At 41.6% G+C, this 13,891-nt stretch overlaps 1 protein-coding gene across 2 annotated transcripts; it reads right to left on the bottom strand.

The window, feature by feature from the left end:
• Nucleotides 1-1,139: 1,139 nt before the first annotated feature.
• pcyt1aa (phosphate cytidylyltransferase 1A, choline a) lies at nt 1,140-12,824 on the bottom strand. 2 transcript variants are annotated; one of them, XM_083990970.1, is made up of 9 exons: nt 12,472-12,824; nt 9,392-9,505; nt 8,747-8,843; nt 8,443-8,559; nt 8,158-8,309; nt 7,898-7,976; nt 5,158-5,300; nt 4,866-5,054; nt 1,140-3,797 (listed from the first exon to the last, which is right to left on the bottom strand). In XM_083990970.1, the coding sequence occupies exons 2-9, from the start codon at nt 9,503-9,505 to the stop codon at nt 3,576-3,578; spliced, it is 1,113 nt and encodes a 370-aa protein (XP_083847096.1). In that variant the 5' UTR covers nt 12,472-12,824; the 3' UTR covers nt 1,140-3,575. The 2 variants fall into 2 exon arrangements, with proteins under 2 accessions (XP_083847096.1, XP_083847095.1); XM_083990969.1 differs by having other exon boundaries at nt 12,476-12,824.
• Nucleotides 12,825-13,891: the final 1,067 nt, after the last annotated feature.

Genomic DNA, 13,891 nt, shown 5'->3' with positions numbered 1-13,891 from the left:
TATGGTATAATGCACAGATATATGCAAAATGTGAATCATTGTATCGTATATATCTCGTAGTGATGAGTAAACCTGTAAAAAAAAAACCAACTGGTGTGTCTGAAAGAAAAAGACAGGTGATGTAGGGGGGGACCAGGGGGAGAGGGTTGTTGCTTTGTTGCGTTTATTCAGTGTTACCGTTCGACTCTCTGCTCTCCAGTTAATTTAGAAGTTCCAGATGTAGAGATACCCCCCCGCGAAGATGATGATGTGTAGCTGTTGTGGTTGATAATGAACCCTGATAATAGTTCCTTCCTTTATATGATGAGCTTCTGTCTCAGTAGCGTCGTCCGCCCCTCTGGAGATAACTGTTCTGTCGTGAACTGATACTGGTATTTGATCTGTTGTGTTTCTGCGAACGGTCGTTTAGATCTCAGTTACTTTCTCTTTGCCACTCAGCAGGATGAGAGAGTAAAATAGTTTAACTCACAAAAAGCTCTTTATGGGTATGGGTAGCTGGGAAAGAGAAGGAATTCATTGACCGAGCTGTTTTTGTACTTTGTGGAGAGTGTGTGTCGTTTTTCGCCCCCCCCTCCCCGCTACCTTGCCACTTACTTTTACCAGCATTCAGTGAGTTAAAGTTAAAACGGAGGAACATTCCATGCAGTTTTAGAGGTGTGACCATCCTTTATCAGCAGTCGTGGCTCAGATTTCCTACATGTTTTCTTTTTTCTTTTTTTTTTAAGCACTAAAGATCAACTGTGTCACACTATTTTGATTCAAAGATCAGGCCCTGGGAGTGTACGCTTGCAGTGAGGTTAGGTCTCCCCCTGGTGTTTGCCTCGTCAGTGTCTGCTTCTTCATGTTTGTAGCCCTGGTGACCGTTCTGTCCAATAAAATCTGACTGTGTAACCAAACTTGTCCTCCCCCCTCTCTCTCTCTCTCTCTCTGTGTGTTTTCATTCACCAGATATTACTGTGACTTGTCTAAATTCTATTGTGTTACCGTTTCCTCTTGACATTGTGTGAAATAAGGGTGGGGACGGTGTGGGAACAATGGATGCAAGTTTCCATCCTGTCGATGTATGTTGAATATACTGATTCAAAGCCTGTTATTTCATCCAGATTCTTATCATCGACTTATCATGGGAACAAAATGAACCACAAGAAAAGTGAAGTGCTTTGGCCAACATGTTTAATACATTTTTCCTGTCTTGCTCTTCTACATCCAGGACATTAAAACAAAAATAACCCCAAAACAGAAAAATAATACAATAAAACACTTGCTGTTAAAAACATGAACTTTCTTTTTTAAATCTTTGTGGTAGTGGCTGTTATTGGCTTGCCACTGAAGTCTTTGCCAGCTTGAGCTCTTAACGTGGACATGCTCTTACTGAGAAGTTCCCACTCGTTTAAAAGAACAGATTCCACAAGAATCAAGGCGAGGCGTCCCAAAAGTATCTTAGCACCAAAATCAAGGCTGGATTTCCTCAGCGAATTATACTGGTTTTAATACCAAACGTAGAGTTACTGTTATTTCTCAACCTCATAATCTGAATAACACCCACAATAATAGAGGCAGTTTTTGTCACTGCAGCAAAGGTTGATTTCTTTTTTTTCTTCTTTTTTTTACACCATAAGTGCTTTTGGGAACCCTAAGCCTAGAACAGATCGATCGGCCATCTGTCAACATTTATATTAGAGTCATTGAACAGTATTGCAGTACATCTTCAGATCACCTGTGATGTTTCGTTTTCGATTACAGGATAACACAACACCATGCTTTTATCACTGGAGATGCAGGACACACGCACGCACACGCACGCACGCACACAGACACACCAAGGCCTGAAAATGTAAAATATTTGACCAGTCACGTTGCTTCAGTGCTGGAACAATGGCTCTGTTCAGAAAGGAAAAAGAAAATGCTCATCCTTTGTGCTCATCTTAGGAAAGAATCAGTTCAGGGGGAAGGAGGTAGCTACATAAATGTTGATCTTGGAGCTTCATTGATACATGAACCTGAACCCTTCACCCAACTAATGACACAGTGCAGTCCGGGCGACCAAGATACATTTCTACACTGTTGCAGGCTGCGAGCACAGACTGGTTTAATTCAGTGGAAGTCCTGTATTTTGGTGCCTGATGTGGAAAACCCCAAAGCCCTGAATGTGTTTTCCCTTGTAAGTGTGCTACCAATGAGGAGGCCTTACTCATAAAAGAAAGCTATGTTGTGCTGATGACTAAAACCAAAAGAAGTGGTTCCTTACAAGGAGGGCGTTTAGACTGTTCTCAGGTGTTTTTCTGAATATATGAAGACCTAATTCTTTCTATTATCACGTGTATTAGATGAAAATTGTTACTTCCCTACATCAGGAAAAAAGACAAAACACAAAGTCCAACCTCTCTCATGTTGATTCTCTGCTCAGCCTGAAAAAGCACTTCTAAAAATCAATGATTAAGATCATATCTGTACAGAGGATAAAGGAAAACTACAAAAATAAGTATTTCTACATCAACATTTAAATGGGTCGTCCCTGCAAACTTTGCAAGACTGTCTTCCCTGCCATATAAATGGCATCCAGTTCGAAACTTCTCCTCCAAAGACAGATTTGTGTCTGCTGACATAAAAAAAAAAAAAAGTATAAGCAAATTTATTACTGTATGCAATAAAGTCAAGCTGAACCCAGATCTGTCAATAGATGAAGAATGTGGACAGAAGACATTTCAAACATGCCGACATACTATAAGAGCCTGCTCGCAACACATCACATGCACATACACACAGACGCATAGCCCCAAAGCAGGCGGACAAACTGAAGAGGAAAGCTGCTGTTTAGTAGATATTTAACACCGTCACTCTCTGATCCTGCTCTGGTTTGATTTCTTGTTACTGAGTAGAAGTCAGGGTGATTTTCATGTTGGTATGAGCAGAATATTAAACTGCCTCCCCCCTGTCCCGACACACACACACACACACACACGGGCAGATCAATTAAACCACAGTTTTCTGACCAGCTCTGAAAAGCCTCCCCCAGATATAACCGACAGCGTCTTTAGAGGTCGCCTCTCGCTCAACGAAACAACACCTGCTGCTTCAACAAGTGAACCGCAAACCCACGAGCCCTCCCACTTAAGTCATGACAAAAACAAAAACAAAAACTCCTGCTACGATGCACACCTAAAGAATCACCGTCATAAATGGAAGAGTGCACTGAGTGTGACACCTGCAAATATTCCTACGTGACAGTGAGTGACTAATAAAATCAACATCCAGAGAAAAAAAAAAAAATGACAGAGATAAATGAGACTAATTTTCAAACAAACTCAAGTAACGAGTGGTGACTTTTACTGACCATTACACAAAGACAAGAAGGACAAAATAAATTGGCTGTTAAAAACAAGGGCTGTGGAGAAACTGGTTGTTACATTAACAAGACACTGAAGTGCTAAACAGCAACGTAAAATCAAAACAAACAAAAGCAAACAAAGCGATGGAAGCAGGAGCTCGATGGAAACCGTGCTACCCGACAGCTCGTTGACCGGCAGCACCGACCGACCGCAGACACACAAAAGCAGACAAATTTGAAACGCGCTCTAGTTTTCGTCGTCTTCGTCCTCGTCGTCCTCGCTGATGAGGTACGCGCGGGCCCCGCTGTGGTGGGGCGGGGGCGAGGGCGGAGGGGAGGTCTTGGTGAAGAAGGGGAGACGGAAGGTGGGAGAGGGGGAGCGCTCCTCGCGGGTGGGGCTGCTGTCGGGGCTCTGCCTCGGGCTGATGGCCTGCAGCATGCGGCCTTTTCCCTCCTTCAGCATGTGTTTCTGTGGAGCAGAGAAGGAGACGAGGCGATGTACAAGATGGGATCATGAGCCAAGAGTTAAAAAAAAAAAAAAAAGTTTAAATGTTCACAAAGTTTAAAGGGATAGTTCAACATTTTGGCAAATTGGCCCATTGCCATAATCCCTATAGTCATAGCAGTAGGTTCGTTACCTTTATTTGTCGGTGTAAGCTATTTTTAGAACGGAGGAGCGGAGCGGCAGGCTGTTCAGAGCTACACTATGGAGGCTAATGGAATTTCTTGGTTTCCCTCATCAAACTCATCAAATACAAAATCCCAAAACTCCAAAACGCTTTCGTGGACAAGTTGTGAGCTGCACATTCACCACGCTATGAGATAATAACAGAACGTTACGAGACAGAGTTGTTTTAGAGGTAAATTCATGCAAAACCGCTGATGCGCATTGCGTTCAGGGACAGTTTTTCAGCAAGCAGACTCTGTATTTACCTCGAAAACGGCTCCGTTTCGTCACGTTCTATTATTATCTCATAGCGTGGTGATTGTGCAGCTCACAACTTGTCCACGAAAGCGTTTTGGAGTTTTGGGATTTTGTATTTGATGAGTTTGATGAGGGAAACCAAGAAATTCTCCTCCATAGCGTAGCTCTGAGCAGCCTGCCGCTCCGCTCCTCCGTTCTAAAAATAGCTTACACCGACAATTAAAGGTAACGAACCTACTGCTATGACTATAGCGATTATGGCAATGGGCCAATTTGCCAAAATGTTGAACTATCCCTTTAAACACTGTGGCTGTGAACAAATATTTAGTTTGTGATGACTTGTCAATCATTTTGGCTTTGTCCCATTATCTTTTGGCTCATTCAAACTTAAAACAAAGTTTAAAAAGTAGAGGCAGATTGGTGTGTTACTATGTTTTTACATATGTGTCACTGGGCCACATGTTCTCCTAGTTGTGTGTTTTGGACTATAAAGCCTCCCTCTCTTTGCACCATGTCTTCCAGGCAATCACCAGAGTAAATCAGGATGTGTTTTTAGTGCTGCTGCCTGATTAAACCGTGATTAAAGACCAAAAACAAATCCACTGTCCTCACCAGAGCTCCCTCAGGGCCAAACATCTGCAGGAAGTTGCCAATGAACTCCCTGGATTTCTCCTCCCACTTCTGGATGAGGTCGATGCTCTTCTCCTCCACCTTCTGGACAAACTCCTTGCTCTTCTCCTCCACATCACGGACCTTCCTCTTCACTTTGTCCACGCGCTCCTGCAGGTGGTATTTCTTCTCCTGGTGAGAAGAACGAGGAGCACAGAGGCCATGAATCACCTCACACACACACACAGCGTTTGCTCACACCATTTATTCTTAACTGAAGCTAAAGGTTTCATACATTGATGAAGCTGACGTTGAGTTCCTTGGCTGTGTATCCTCTCTGTAGGTTACGTCTGACGTACACATCGTAGTCGCGCACGATGCGTGTGATGATGTCGGAGGTGGAGATGCCCTCTGTCCGCTGGGTGGGAGCGAACATACCTAAAAGACACAGCAGAGGTCAAATGGATGCACATGGTGATGAAAAGGCCACTTTGTCCTCATCATGAAGTCAGGAAAACAATTCATCATCGACTTCCAGCTGACAGCACTGACTAATGTTCACATCTGTGGTCAGAGTTCAGTGAATCAAAGTGAAGCTTGAGCTATTCACCCTCACATGACAGTGAGGTGGATTCTGTCTTTTCAGTACTGGACACTTTAAACTGGACACTTTAAACAAGCTGAGAACCAGATACAGCAGGGAAAATAAGTATTGAACACGTCAACATTTTTCTCAGAAAATATATTTCTAATAGAGCTATTGACATGAAATGTTCACCAGATGTCGGCATCAACCCAAGTAATGCACACATACAAAGAAATCCGAACATTAATGTCCATAAATTAAGTTATGTGTAATAAAGTGAAATGACACAGGGGATAAGTATTGAACACATGAAGAAAAGGAGGGGCAAAAAGGTTTGGAAAGCCAAGAAAGCAGCTGGAGTTTGTCAGTATTTAGAATGTAATCCTGTCTCCTATCAGTGCAAAGTAATATCTGCTGGTTTAGTCCTGATTGATGCCTTTTAAAAAGGTTTCTCACCACCAAGGTGTCAGACAATAAGTATTGCATGATGGGCAATGGCAAAGAGCTGTCTAAGAGCTGTCTAAAGACCTACGCAACCAAAGATTTCAGACAGAAGAGTCAAAACAATAATCAGAAGGGTTCCCTAACAGTCCAGGACACTGGTGGAGAGCTTCAGACAGACCTGGAATCAGCAGGTACAGTTGTTTCAAAGAAAACAATAAGTAATGCACTCAACCGCCATGGCCTCCATGCACACACACCATGCAAGACATGGAGGCCATGCACATTCTTCCTCCTTGTCAAAAACTGGCACCTATTTCACCCACAATGCAGTTCCACTATAGACATTTGGGTGTGCTGTGCAAGCAGTGTGGAGTATAGATGAGGGGCAGACTAAAGAGGTGTGACAAGCTCACGTACAAGATTTGTTTTTATTTTTCACATATCTAGACCAGTTTGTTGTGACTCATAATTGACGAGTCTATTTATATCTGTCTTTTTGTTGTTGTCCCTTCCTGCCTGAGGGCGGTGCTGTTCACCTGTCCTGGCTTGTTTGTGACTTTAGTGGTGGCTGACATATTGTGTAAAGTAACTTATATGATCAGTTGTGTAAAACCATCTATAAAGGTTGAGATGCCTTTTTCTTGTTAGGGTGGCAGGTAAGAGCCCCCGTATGTATTCAAGTTTAGTTTTACTTAAGTAGCAAGTAAAACCTATGTATTGTATTTAACCTTGCTCTATCCCACTAAAATAAAAAATACTTCTGTTATGGCACTGGACATCCTTGGAAATGGGAGGGTGAAATGTTGTGCTCAGGTTTCCCCTCGGCTGTGTGTAACAGCAGTAAACAGACTTATCAGTTTATCAGTGCGTGTAGTCAGTGAGTTCCTCTTATAGAGACGAGGAAGATGTTATTTAGAGTTTCCTGTTAACAAATACAACTCAGTTCAGTGTCACGGTATTCTAGCAATAATATGTTTGGCCAAACTACCGATACCCACAGGTCTCTATGGTGTATAAAGAGAACATCACGGTCTTGGTGATTAGTCACATAATTCAGTATCTTAGATTGTAGCTCAAAGAAAACGGAGTCTGTACGGCACCAAGTGTGCAAACAGTAATGCTGCGTTCACATGTTAGTGGACGAGAGGACGACGGTAAAACTTGGGGGAGCACAGCAAAAAATACAGTGCACGGCAACGGCAAACGGCAATGCCGCCCTGAGTTCAAATATTTTAACTTTTGCCGTCCGCTGCGACGGTAAACTGCGACTCAACAACATGAAACAGTTTAAAATGAGGTACAAAGAGTCTATTCTCCAGAAGTACAGGGACGAGGTAAATGTTGGGTAGCACCAAGTGTAATGAAGTTGCTGTGCATATTTATTTTTATCTTTTTATACTGGTCATTATCTTGTGGTGTTGTTTGTTGTTTGTTTTTTTTTGTTGTTTTGTTGTTGTTGTTTTTTTTGCATGTATGTGCGCGTGTATGTGGACATGTGTATGTATGTATGTATGTATGTTTGTATGTTTGTATAATTAGTATGTATGCATAATTAGTGTGTATAAGTAAATTATTAGTAAACGTAAATTAAATTAAAACGTTAAGTAAATTATAAATAAATTATATTCATGATTTTGTAACATAAGATATGTTTAGACAAGGATCTTAGTTAGTTAGTTATATGACTTAGCTAGTCATATATAAGGAGAGGGGGTGGGAGTTTATAAGTTTTACTTCTTCTCACTCCTTTTCGAATATGTATTCTATTTTTTCATGTTTAAATGTTTTGTCTTATTCTCTTTTTTTACTACTTTATTTTCATATTCGAAATAAACATTTCAATCAATCAAAACCGAACGTGTGAGTACGAGTATGTTGACGTTGCCATAGCAACATGGTGACGCGTCTTGCCGTCCGACAGTTTGTTTGTTTTTACCGTTCCGTCCAGCGGCTCCATGTGAACGCAGCATAACACTGAGCTGTATCGCGTCATCACACCACTCACCAGCCTCTTTAATGTGCTTGTACACGTCATCACTGCCAGCTGAGGAGTATGGGATGTCGTCATGGGCAACAAAGTCAATCTGGAAAGGGCATTACAACACACATCAACACAGCAGATTCAGATCTACAAATTGTACAAAAAACAGCAGGGAGAGGGTTACACAAACTGTGACTGTAAATCTCATCCTTTTGGATTAATTATTCTAATGTTAATGTGTTGTTCTTATGGTTTGTGTCTTTTAACCATTTTCATCCACTCACCCGATGTCTTGCAAGAAACTCTGGCGTTAACGTCCACGGAGCGTTTCGCACAATTTCATCCACATAGCGACAGTGTCTGATGGCATCGTAGCGCTCATCCTCATTCATCACTGTGAAGCCCTTGTATTTGTGGGTCAGGTCATCACTGCACACTGTGATATAGATAAATATGTATCTTTAACAGACCTGTCATCTATGTATCTGTCTGTACTGGATTTCTACTTGAGGAGTTTAATACGTCAACACCTGCTGCCAATATGAGGACACGCACAGACTCATACTCACCTCCAACAATGAGGTGTGTGTTTGGGAAAAGGCATTTAGCCTGCATGAGAGCTCTGGCATGCCCCGAGTGAAAAACGTCAAAGATGCCATCTGCATACACCCGGACCGGTCTGTCAGCTGGATGGAGAGAGACAAGACCAGACAAGCAGAGATGAAAGTGTCACAGGGCAAAGTCATTCAAGAATGTACTTGTTTACAACTTGTTTATTCATATGTGTGACAGTTTTTACACCAATATTAGTACGTCTCCTGTGTGAGTCATAGAAAGACTCGTCCGCTAAAAGATGGAGGGAATCGGACTCACGTGGTGTCCCCCTCTTGGCCTGCTCCATGTTGACCCTCTCGTAGGGTTTATCAGCTGGCTCCAGCTCATCTGCAAAAGGTGCAGGGTGCTTCAATCCCTAAAAGGAGCCAAACACACAGAATGAATGGATATCATATCAGTGTTACATCACACAGCCGTCATTGCTTTACATCATACTAAATAACTTACTCTTCCATATTTGGAAAAAGTAAAGGACTTATATCTCTAATTTTGTGACATTTACTTTACTCATGTGGAAATCGAGCGTGTTGCTATTCTGGTTAAACAGCTGATGACATCTTTAAGCCCATTACATCTACCCAAAGTCTGAGATATTTTAAATCTCAATTGCTCAAGTGTTCTTTGTGTTGAAATCGAGCCGAGCTGACTTTGCAATGTTGTGGTATTTCCACAGAGCATAACAAAGAAACAGAACTGGCATGCATTACACACACAACAGAGAAACCTATGACAGACAAATGTTGTGTTGATACGCGTATCGTGCATGCTGGCAGAATTTAAGGTTTTTAATTTTCAGCATTCTTTTAAATGTCACTGTGAATCTATGAGTCAATCGCACCCCTGCGTCAACACACTGCATGTATAAAAGCAAATATACGGCTCAATGACGGCTAGCTCACTCACCACGGTACATCTGGGGATTTTCACAAGCCTCTCGCTCTCATCAGTCTCCCCATTGGATCCCTCTCTCCTTCTCTTCCTGGTCAGCAGCAGCCCGCTGGAGCTTTGGGCCTCCATCTGGGTCAAGGACCAAGACAAACATGATTAAATCACTAGCTAATACACAATACACTCCATTGCCATCTTATAGTTCAAGTAGGAAGGAAGACACAGATGCAGACGCATAGTTTTACTGTGTTAAACATGCCCTTGCTCTGGACATGACCTCTATGTTACATAAGTGGGCACTGAATAACATACAGTACAGTACAGGCAGACTGTAAATCTAGACAGCTGTGTGGTTGTGGCAGATGACAAGTCAACTTCAACCTAGTGACAGTGGGAGAACACAGTATGTACCTTGGCTCAATGAACCAAATAAGATGTTTCATAGGCACAGAAAAGGTCACATGGGAATCAAGCAAGCACCACCTGTTTCAACAGTAAACATTTTGTTCCTTAACGTAAAGAAAATGAACCATTTCCTGCCTTCAATTCAGATGCCCATCTGTTCACATTTAGGGTCACATTAACTTCACAATTGGTGAAGTAGAGATGAATCTCCGGATGCCAGAGTCAGCATACACACACACACACACACACACACACACACACACACCACCAGAGGGGAAAGTTTCATATTAGATGCTGATTGACTTCAGGTGACTCTGCTTTGCACAAAACCTCATGTTGGGTGACTTCCCAGTGACTGCACACATACACTGGTGTACTCAGAGGGAACTCTGAACAAGCAACACATCCAAATTTGAAATATTATTATAGTTGAAAAGATAGATTTGAAGTTTATTTTCTTTACTTCCTGGTGATGTCTTCAGACCCAAAACCAAAGAAGTCTGATTTACAATGATACAAAACAAAGAAAGACAATAAATTATCTTATTAATTCTCTGATTATGAAAATATTTGTATGTTAATGTTCTGTCAATTAGGGTAAGTGTACCTATTAAGCCCACCAAATCTGCTTTTCAGCCATTTTTAATATATACCACCCCAATTTAAGTGAAAACATTTTAGTTCAAATGATAGTCTAATGTCTAATTTGAAGTGTCATTCATTCATTTATACCAATTTTTAATGTTTTTATTGTTTAATTTGTCAAAATATACCAAAAATCTGGCATGGGCTTAATGGGTACTTAATGTACCCTTTAAGCCCATGGGTGTTCCAAATAAGCCCACTTCATGATTTGTTGATAAATACATATATATATTTTAAAATCTTAAAAATCCAAACTTATTCTATTAAAATATGTAATCTCTTAGCTCTCAATGGCTATTTTCATTTTGTCTCCACTCCTTCCTGTCAGGAGTCAGCGATCATCATTTTATTTATTTATTTAAAAGGGACAATACACATTAATGAACATCAGTACGGGTGTACAGATGTAAATGTGTCGGAGTTAGCAACCTGCTAATCCTGGTCGAGCCTAAAAATGTCATGTGTATCCTGGTAGGACAGGACCAGGAATTGAAATGGTCTTTTAATTTCACAACATCACGTTGCATCCTCTAAACACACTTTGAAACACCTTTACAAATCCCATCCATACAGGTGATGTGAGTCCAGCCCAATCTATCAGAATAAAGCAAAACAACAGAGACTAATGCTGATATCCAATCACAGAGGGTTCCTGCGCTGTGGGTGAAGGCTCTGCCCCATTCCTCACATTCCTTCATGCAACCAAAATGAAGCCATAGGTCACTGAAGGGAGGGGTCAGCGTTTTAAAATATCTATACCAGACACTTCTTTAAATTGCAATTAAGCCTCAATAATCCTTCAGTGGACTTTCGCTGCTGGGTCACTTATGGATCATGTGACTCAGTATAATGAGTGACAGATGTGACAGTAGGCGTTCCTGGTAGTGGCAGCTACCTGATCCAACACTGGGCAACTTGCGAGTTGCACTCTGTTACCTCTTCTCTTGGCAGCAGCTGAGCACTGCGAGTGAGAAACCCTGCAGAGCTCCCACACACACTGCCAGAGAAGATTTACATGAACAGCACATGTCATCATAACTAAAACCGACAGCTATAAAAAGAAAGCAACAAAAGGACAGCACCAAGTCTTGTTTAACCAGGTGCTCTATGACATGGCAGACCATGCACACCCCTCTGATGGGCCAATAAACACAAAAACCAAATATGAGGGGAATGTTGAGTGAATAAGCTGCTAAGAGTATTTAGGGATGCAACCAACTAATTATTGTTGTCATTATTACGAAAAATGGCAATTACCAGTCTTGACTAATCATCAAATAGTCATTACCACAGTTTTAACTTTACAAGTCCCCAAAGTGGCTGTTCCTTTAATTTGATCAACAGTCTAAAGATATTCAACGTACAAAATCAAACAGTAAATCCTCATAAGAAATAGTGGAAATAGAGAACACTTTGACGATTTGTTTGACCAAGCAATTGACCACTGCTCAAAGTAGCTGCAGTAGAAGCATGTCGTTGATCATCACTTAGCTATTCACTAAACAGACTATGCATTTAAACTATACAATATTTGTTCAATATCATACGATATACCAAAGTATGCACAAAAAAAGTCAACGCTGTCTTCTTGTGCTGTTGTAGCATAAAGTGAATACACAGACAGACCACACTGGGACACTGTCCTGGCCTACTGATGGTCCTCGGACCCACCTTTGAGAACCACGGGCTTCTTGCAGCTGATTTTCACACAATGTTCCCAATGTTTGCTCCCTCGCTGGTTTCGTTGTCACTTCGACAGCGTCACAGAAATTGGTTGAGGAATGCCAAAAAAAAAAAGTTACCTTGAGTCAGCACAACACGCGTCCAGCTTGGTGACAGCAGAGAAATAAAACCAGTGACTCAAACAGCTGACAGGAGTTGCACTGGTGACACTGGCTGTGCAGCAGCAGCTCCACTGTCAAACCCCTCTTTGCTTTACTAAGTTAGCCTCTCCCTCCGGCCAAAACCCATATTGTTAATATGCTCAAGTATCCCGTACATGAGTGTTAGGTAATGTTGGACAGCTGCTTGAAGTTTGTGCTCACCTACCGTTCACTCTTTCGTCCGGAATGGCTGCTTTTCAGGAGTGGGCGGCTTCCTCCACTCCTCCTGCCAGCAGCCCGGCGAGCTAACGGCTAAGAGGCTAACGGTACTAGTTGACGCTGCGGGCTAACGCCGAGCTAACGCCGAGCTAACTTTAGCCGCTAGTTAGCTCGCTGGTTATTATCTGACAACAACGGTGAGCGGGAACAGTCCTGTGCGTCCGACGCCCTGGTTCTCGGTGTGCTGCTGACGGAGAAGGAAAAGACTGCGACTAAGCAGAAGGACGAACAATTTGTTCAGCAGTGAGGGGCTTGTACTACAACGCTGACAGGTCAACAACACAGGAACTACAAAACTTCGACATCCTTAAAGGAACTCACGTAACGACGCAAACATTTCCGGCGTTGTATGACACTGCCCATAGATATAGATGACTCACCCGCAGCTGTTTCCCAATGACAAAGCGTAGCCAGTACGGCGGCCATCTTGGTAAGGTCAACTCTCTCCCTCAGAGCATTGAGCCTATGCTGCATGTTCTGCTATAATGACCATAACTTGCTCAGTTTTTGTCCGATTTCAAAACGGTTTGATTTTTTATGAACGTTTATGCAGTTATGATGCAGCAAACTTAAAATCACGGATAATTTTAATAATGTATTTTTTTTTGTAAAAGTAACATTATAGTGACATTATGCAAATAGTTAAAGTAATAGCTACATACTGATTTATTTTACACAGAGTTATGAATCGCAGATGACTGGATCACCTATCTACTGCACTGTAACTGCAGCCAGAGTCAGAGCAAGTTGTCCGTTCCAATATGGCCGACTGTGAGCTACGCCTGCATGTAGTCAGATCCATCCCCTTGACACTGCCACCTTCCTGAGATCCGTCCGTCAAGGCTGTCCGATATCGCCTTTTTCATTTTTGATTGTGGTCGAATTGCTCTCATTACATATTTTAAATAACCCAATAATTGAAGGTTTGACTATTTTTGGTAAGGAAATTAAACTGACCCAACTAGCTGATGATAGCCTACAGCATTATTCTTAAAGGACAAACACCAGATTGAAAATGCTCTCAGCTGCTTCTGGACTAAAAATAAATAAATCAAAATGCGAAATTTTATGTCTGTTTGAAACAAATGTTAAAACCATATATAATATACCTGTTAAAAATGTATTAGATATCTTGGTGTTTTTGTTTGTAAGAATGTTACAGAACGCCAACAACTTAACTTCTCCCCCAAAATGAAAAAATCTAAAACTATATTGAACTTATGGCTTCAAAGAGATTTATCAATCTTAGGTAGAGTCCTTTTCACTAAAGCTGAAGGTGTTTCTAGATTAGTGTATCTAGCACTCTCCCTTAATGTCTGTGATTCTACATGTAAAGAAATTAATGATATGTTTGTTAAATTTG

This window comes from Trachurus trachurus (genome assembly GCF_905171665.1).
Source record: "Trachurus trachurus genome assembly, chromosome: 17".
NCBI lineage: Eukaryota > Metazoa > Chordata > Actinopteri > Carangiformes > Carangidae > Trachurus > Trachurus trachurus.
Note: the sequence above shows the minus strand (reverse complement) of the source record. Positions and strands in the feature narration are given on the sequence as shown.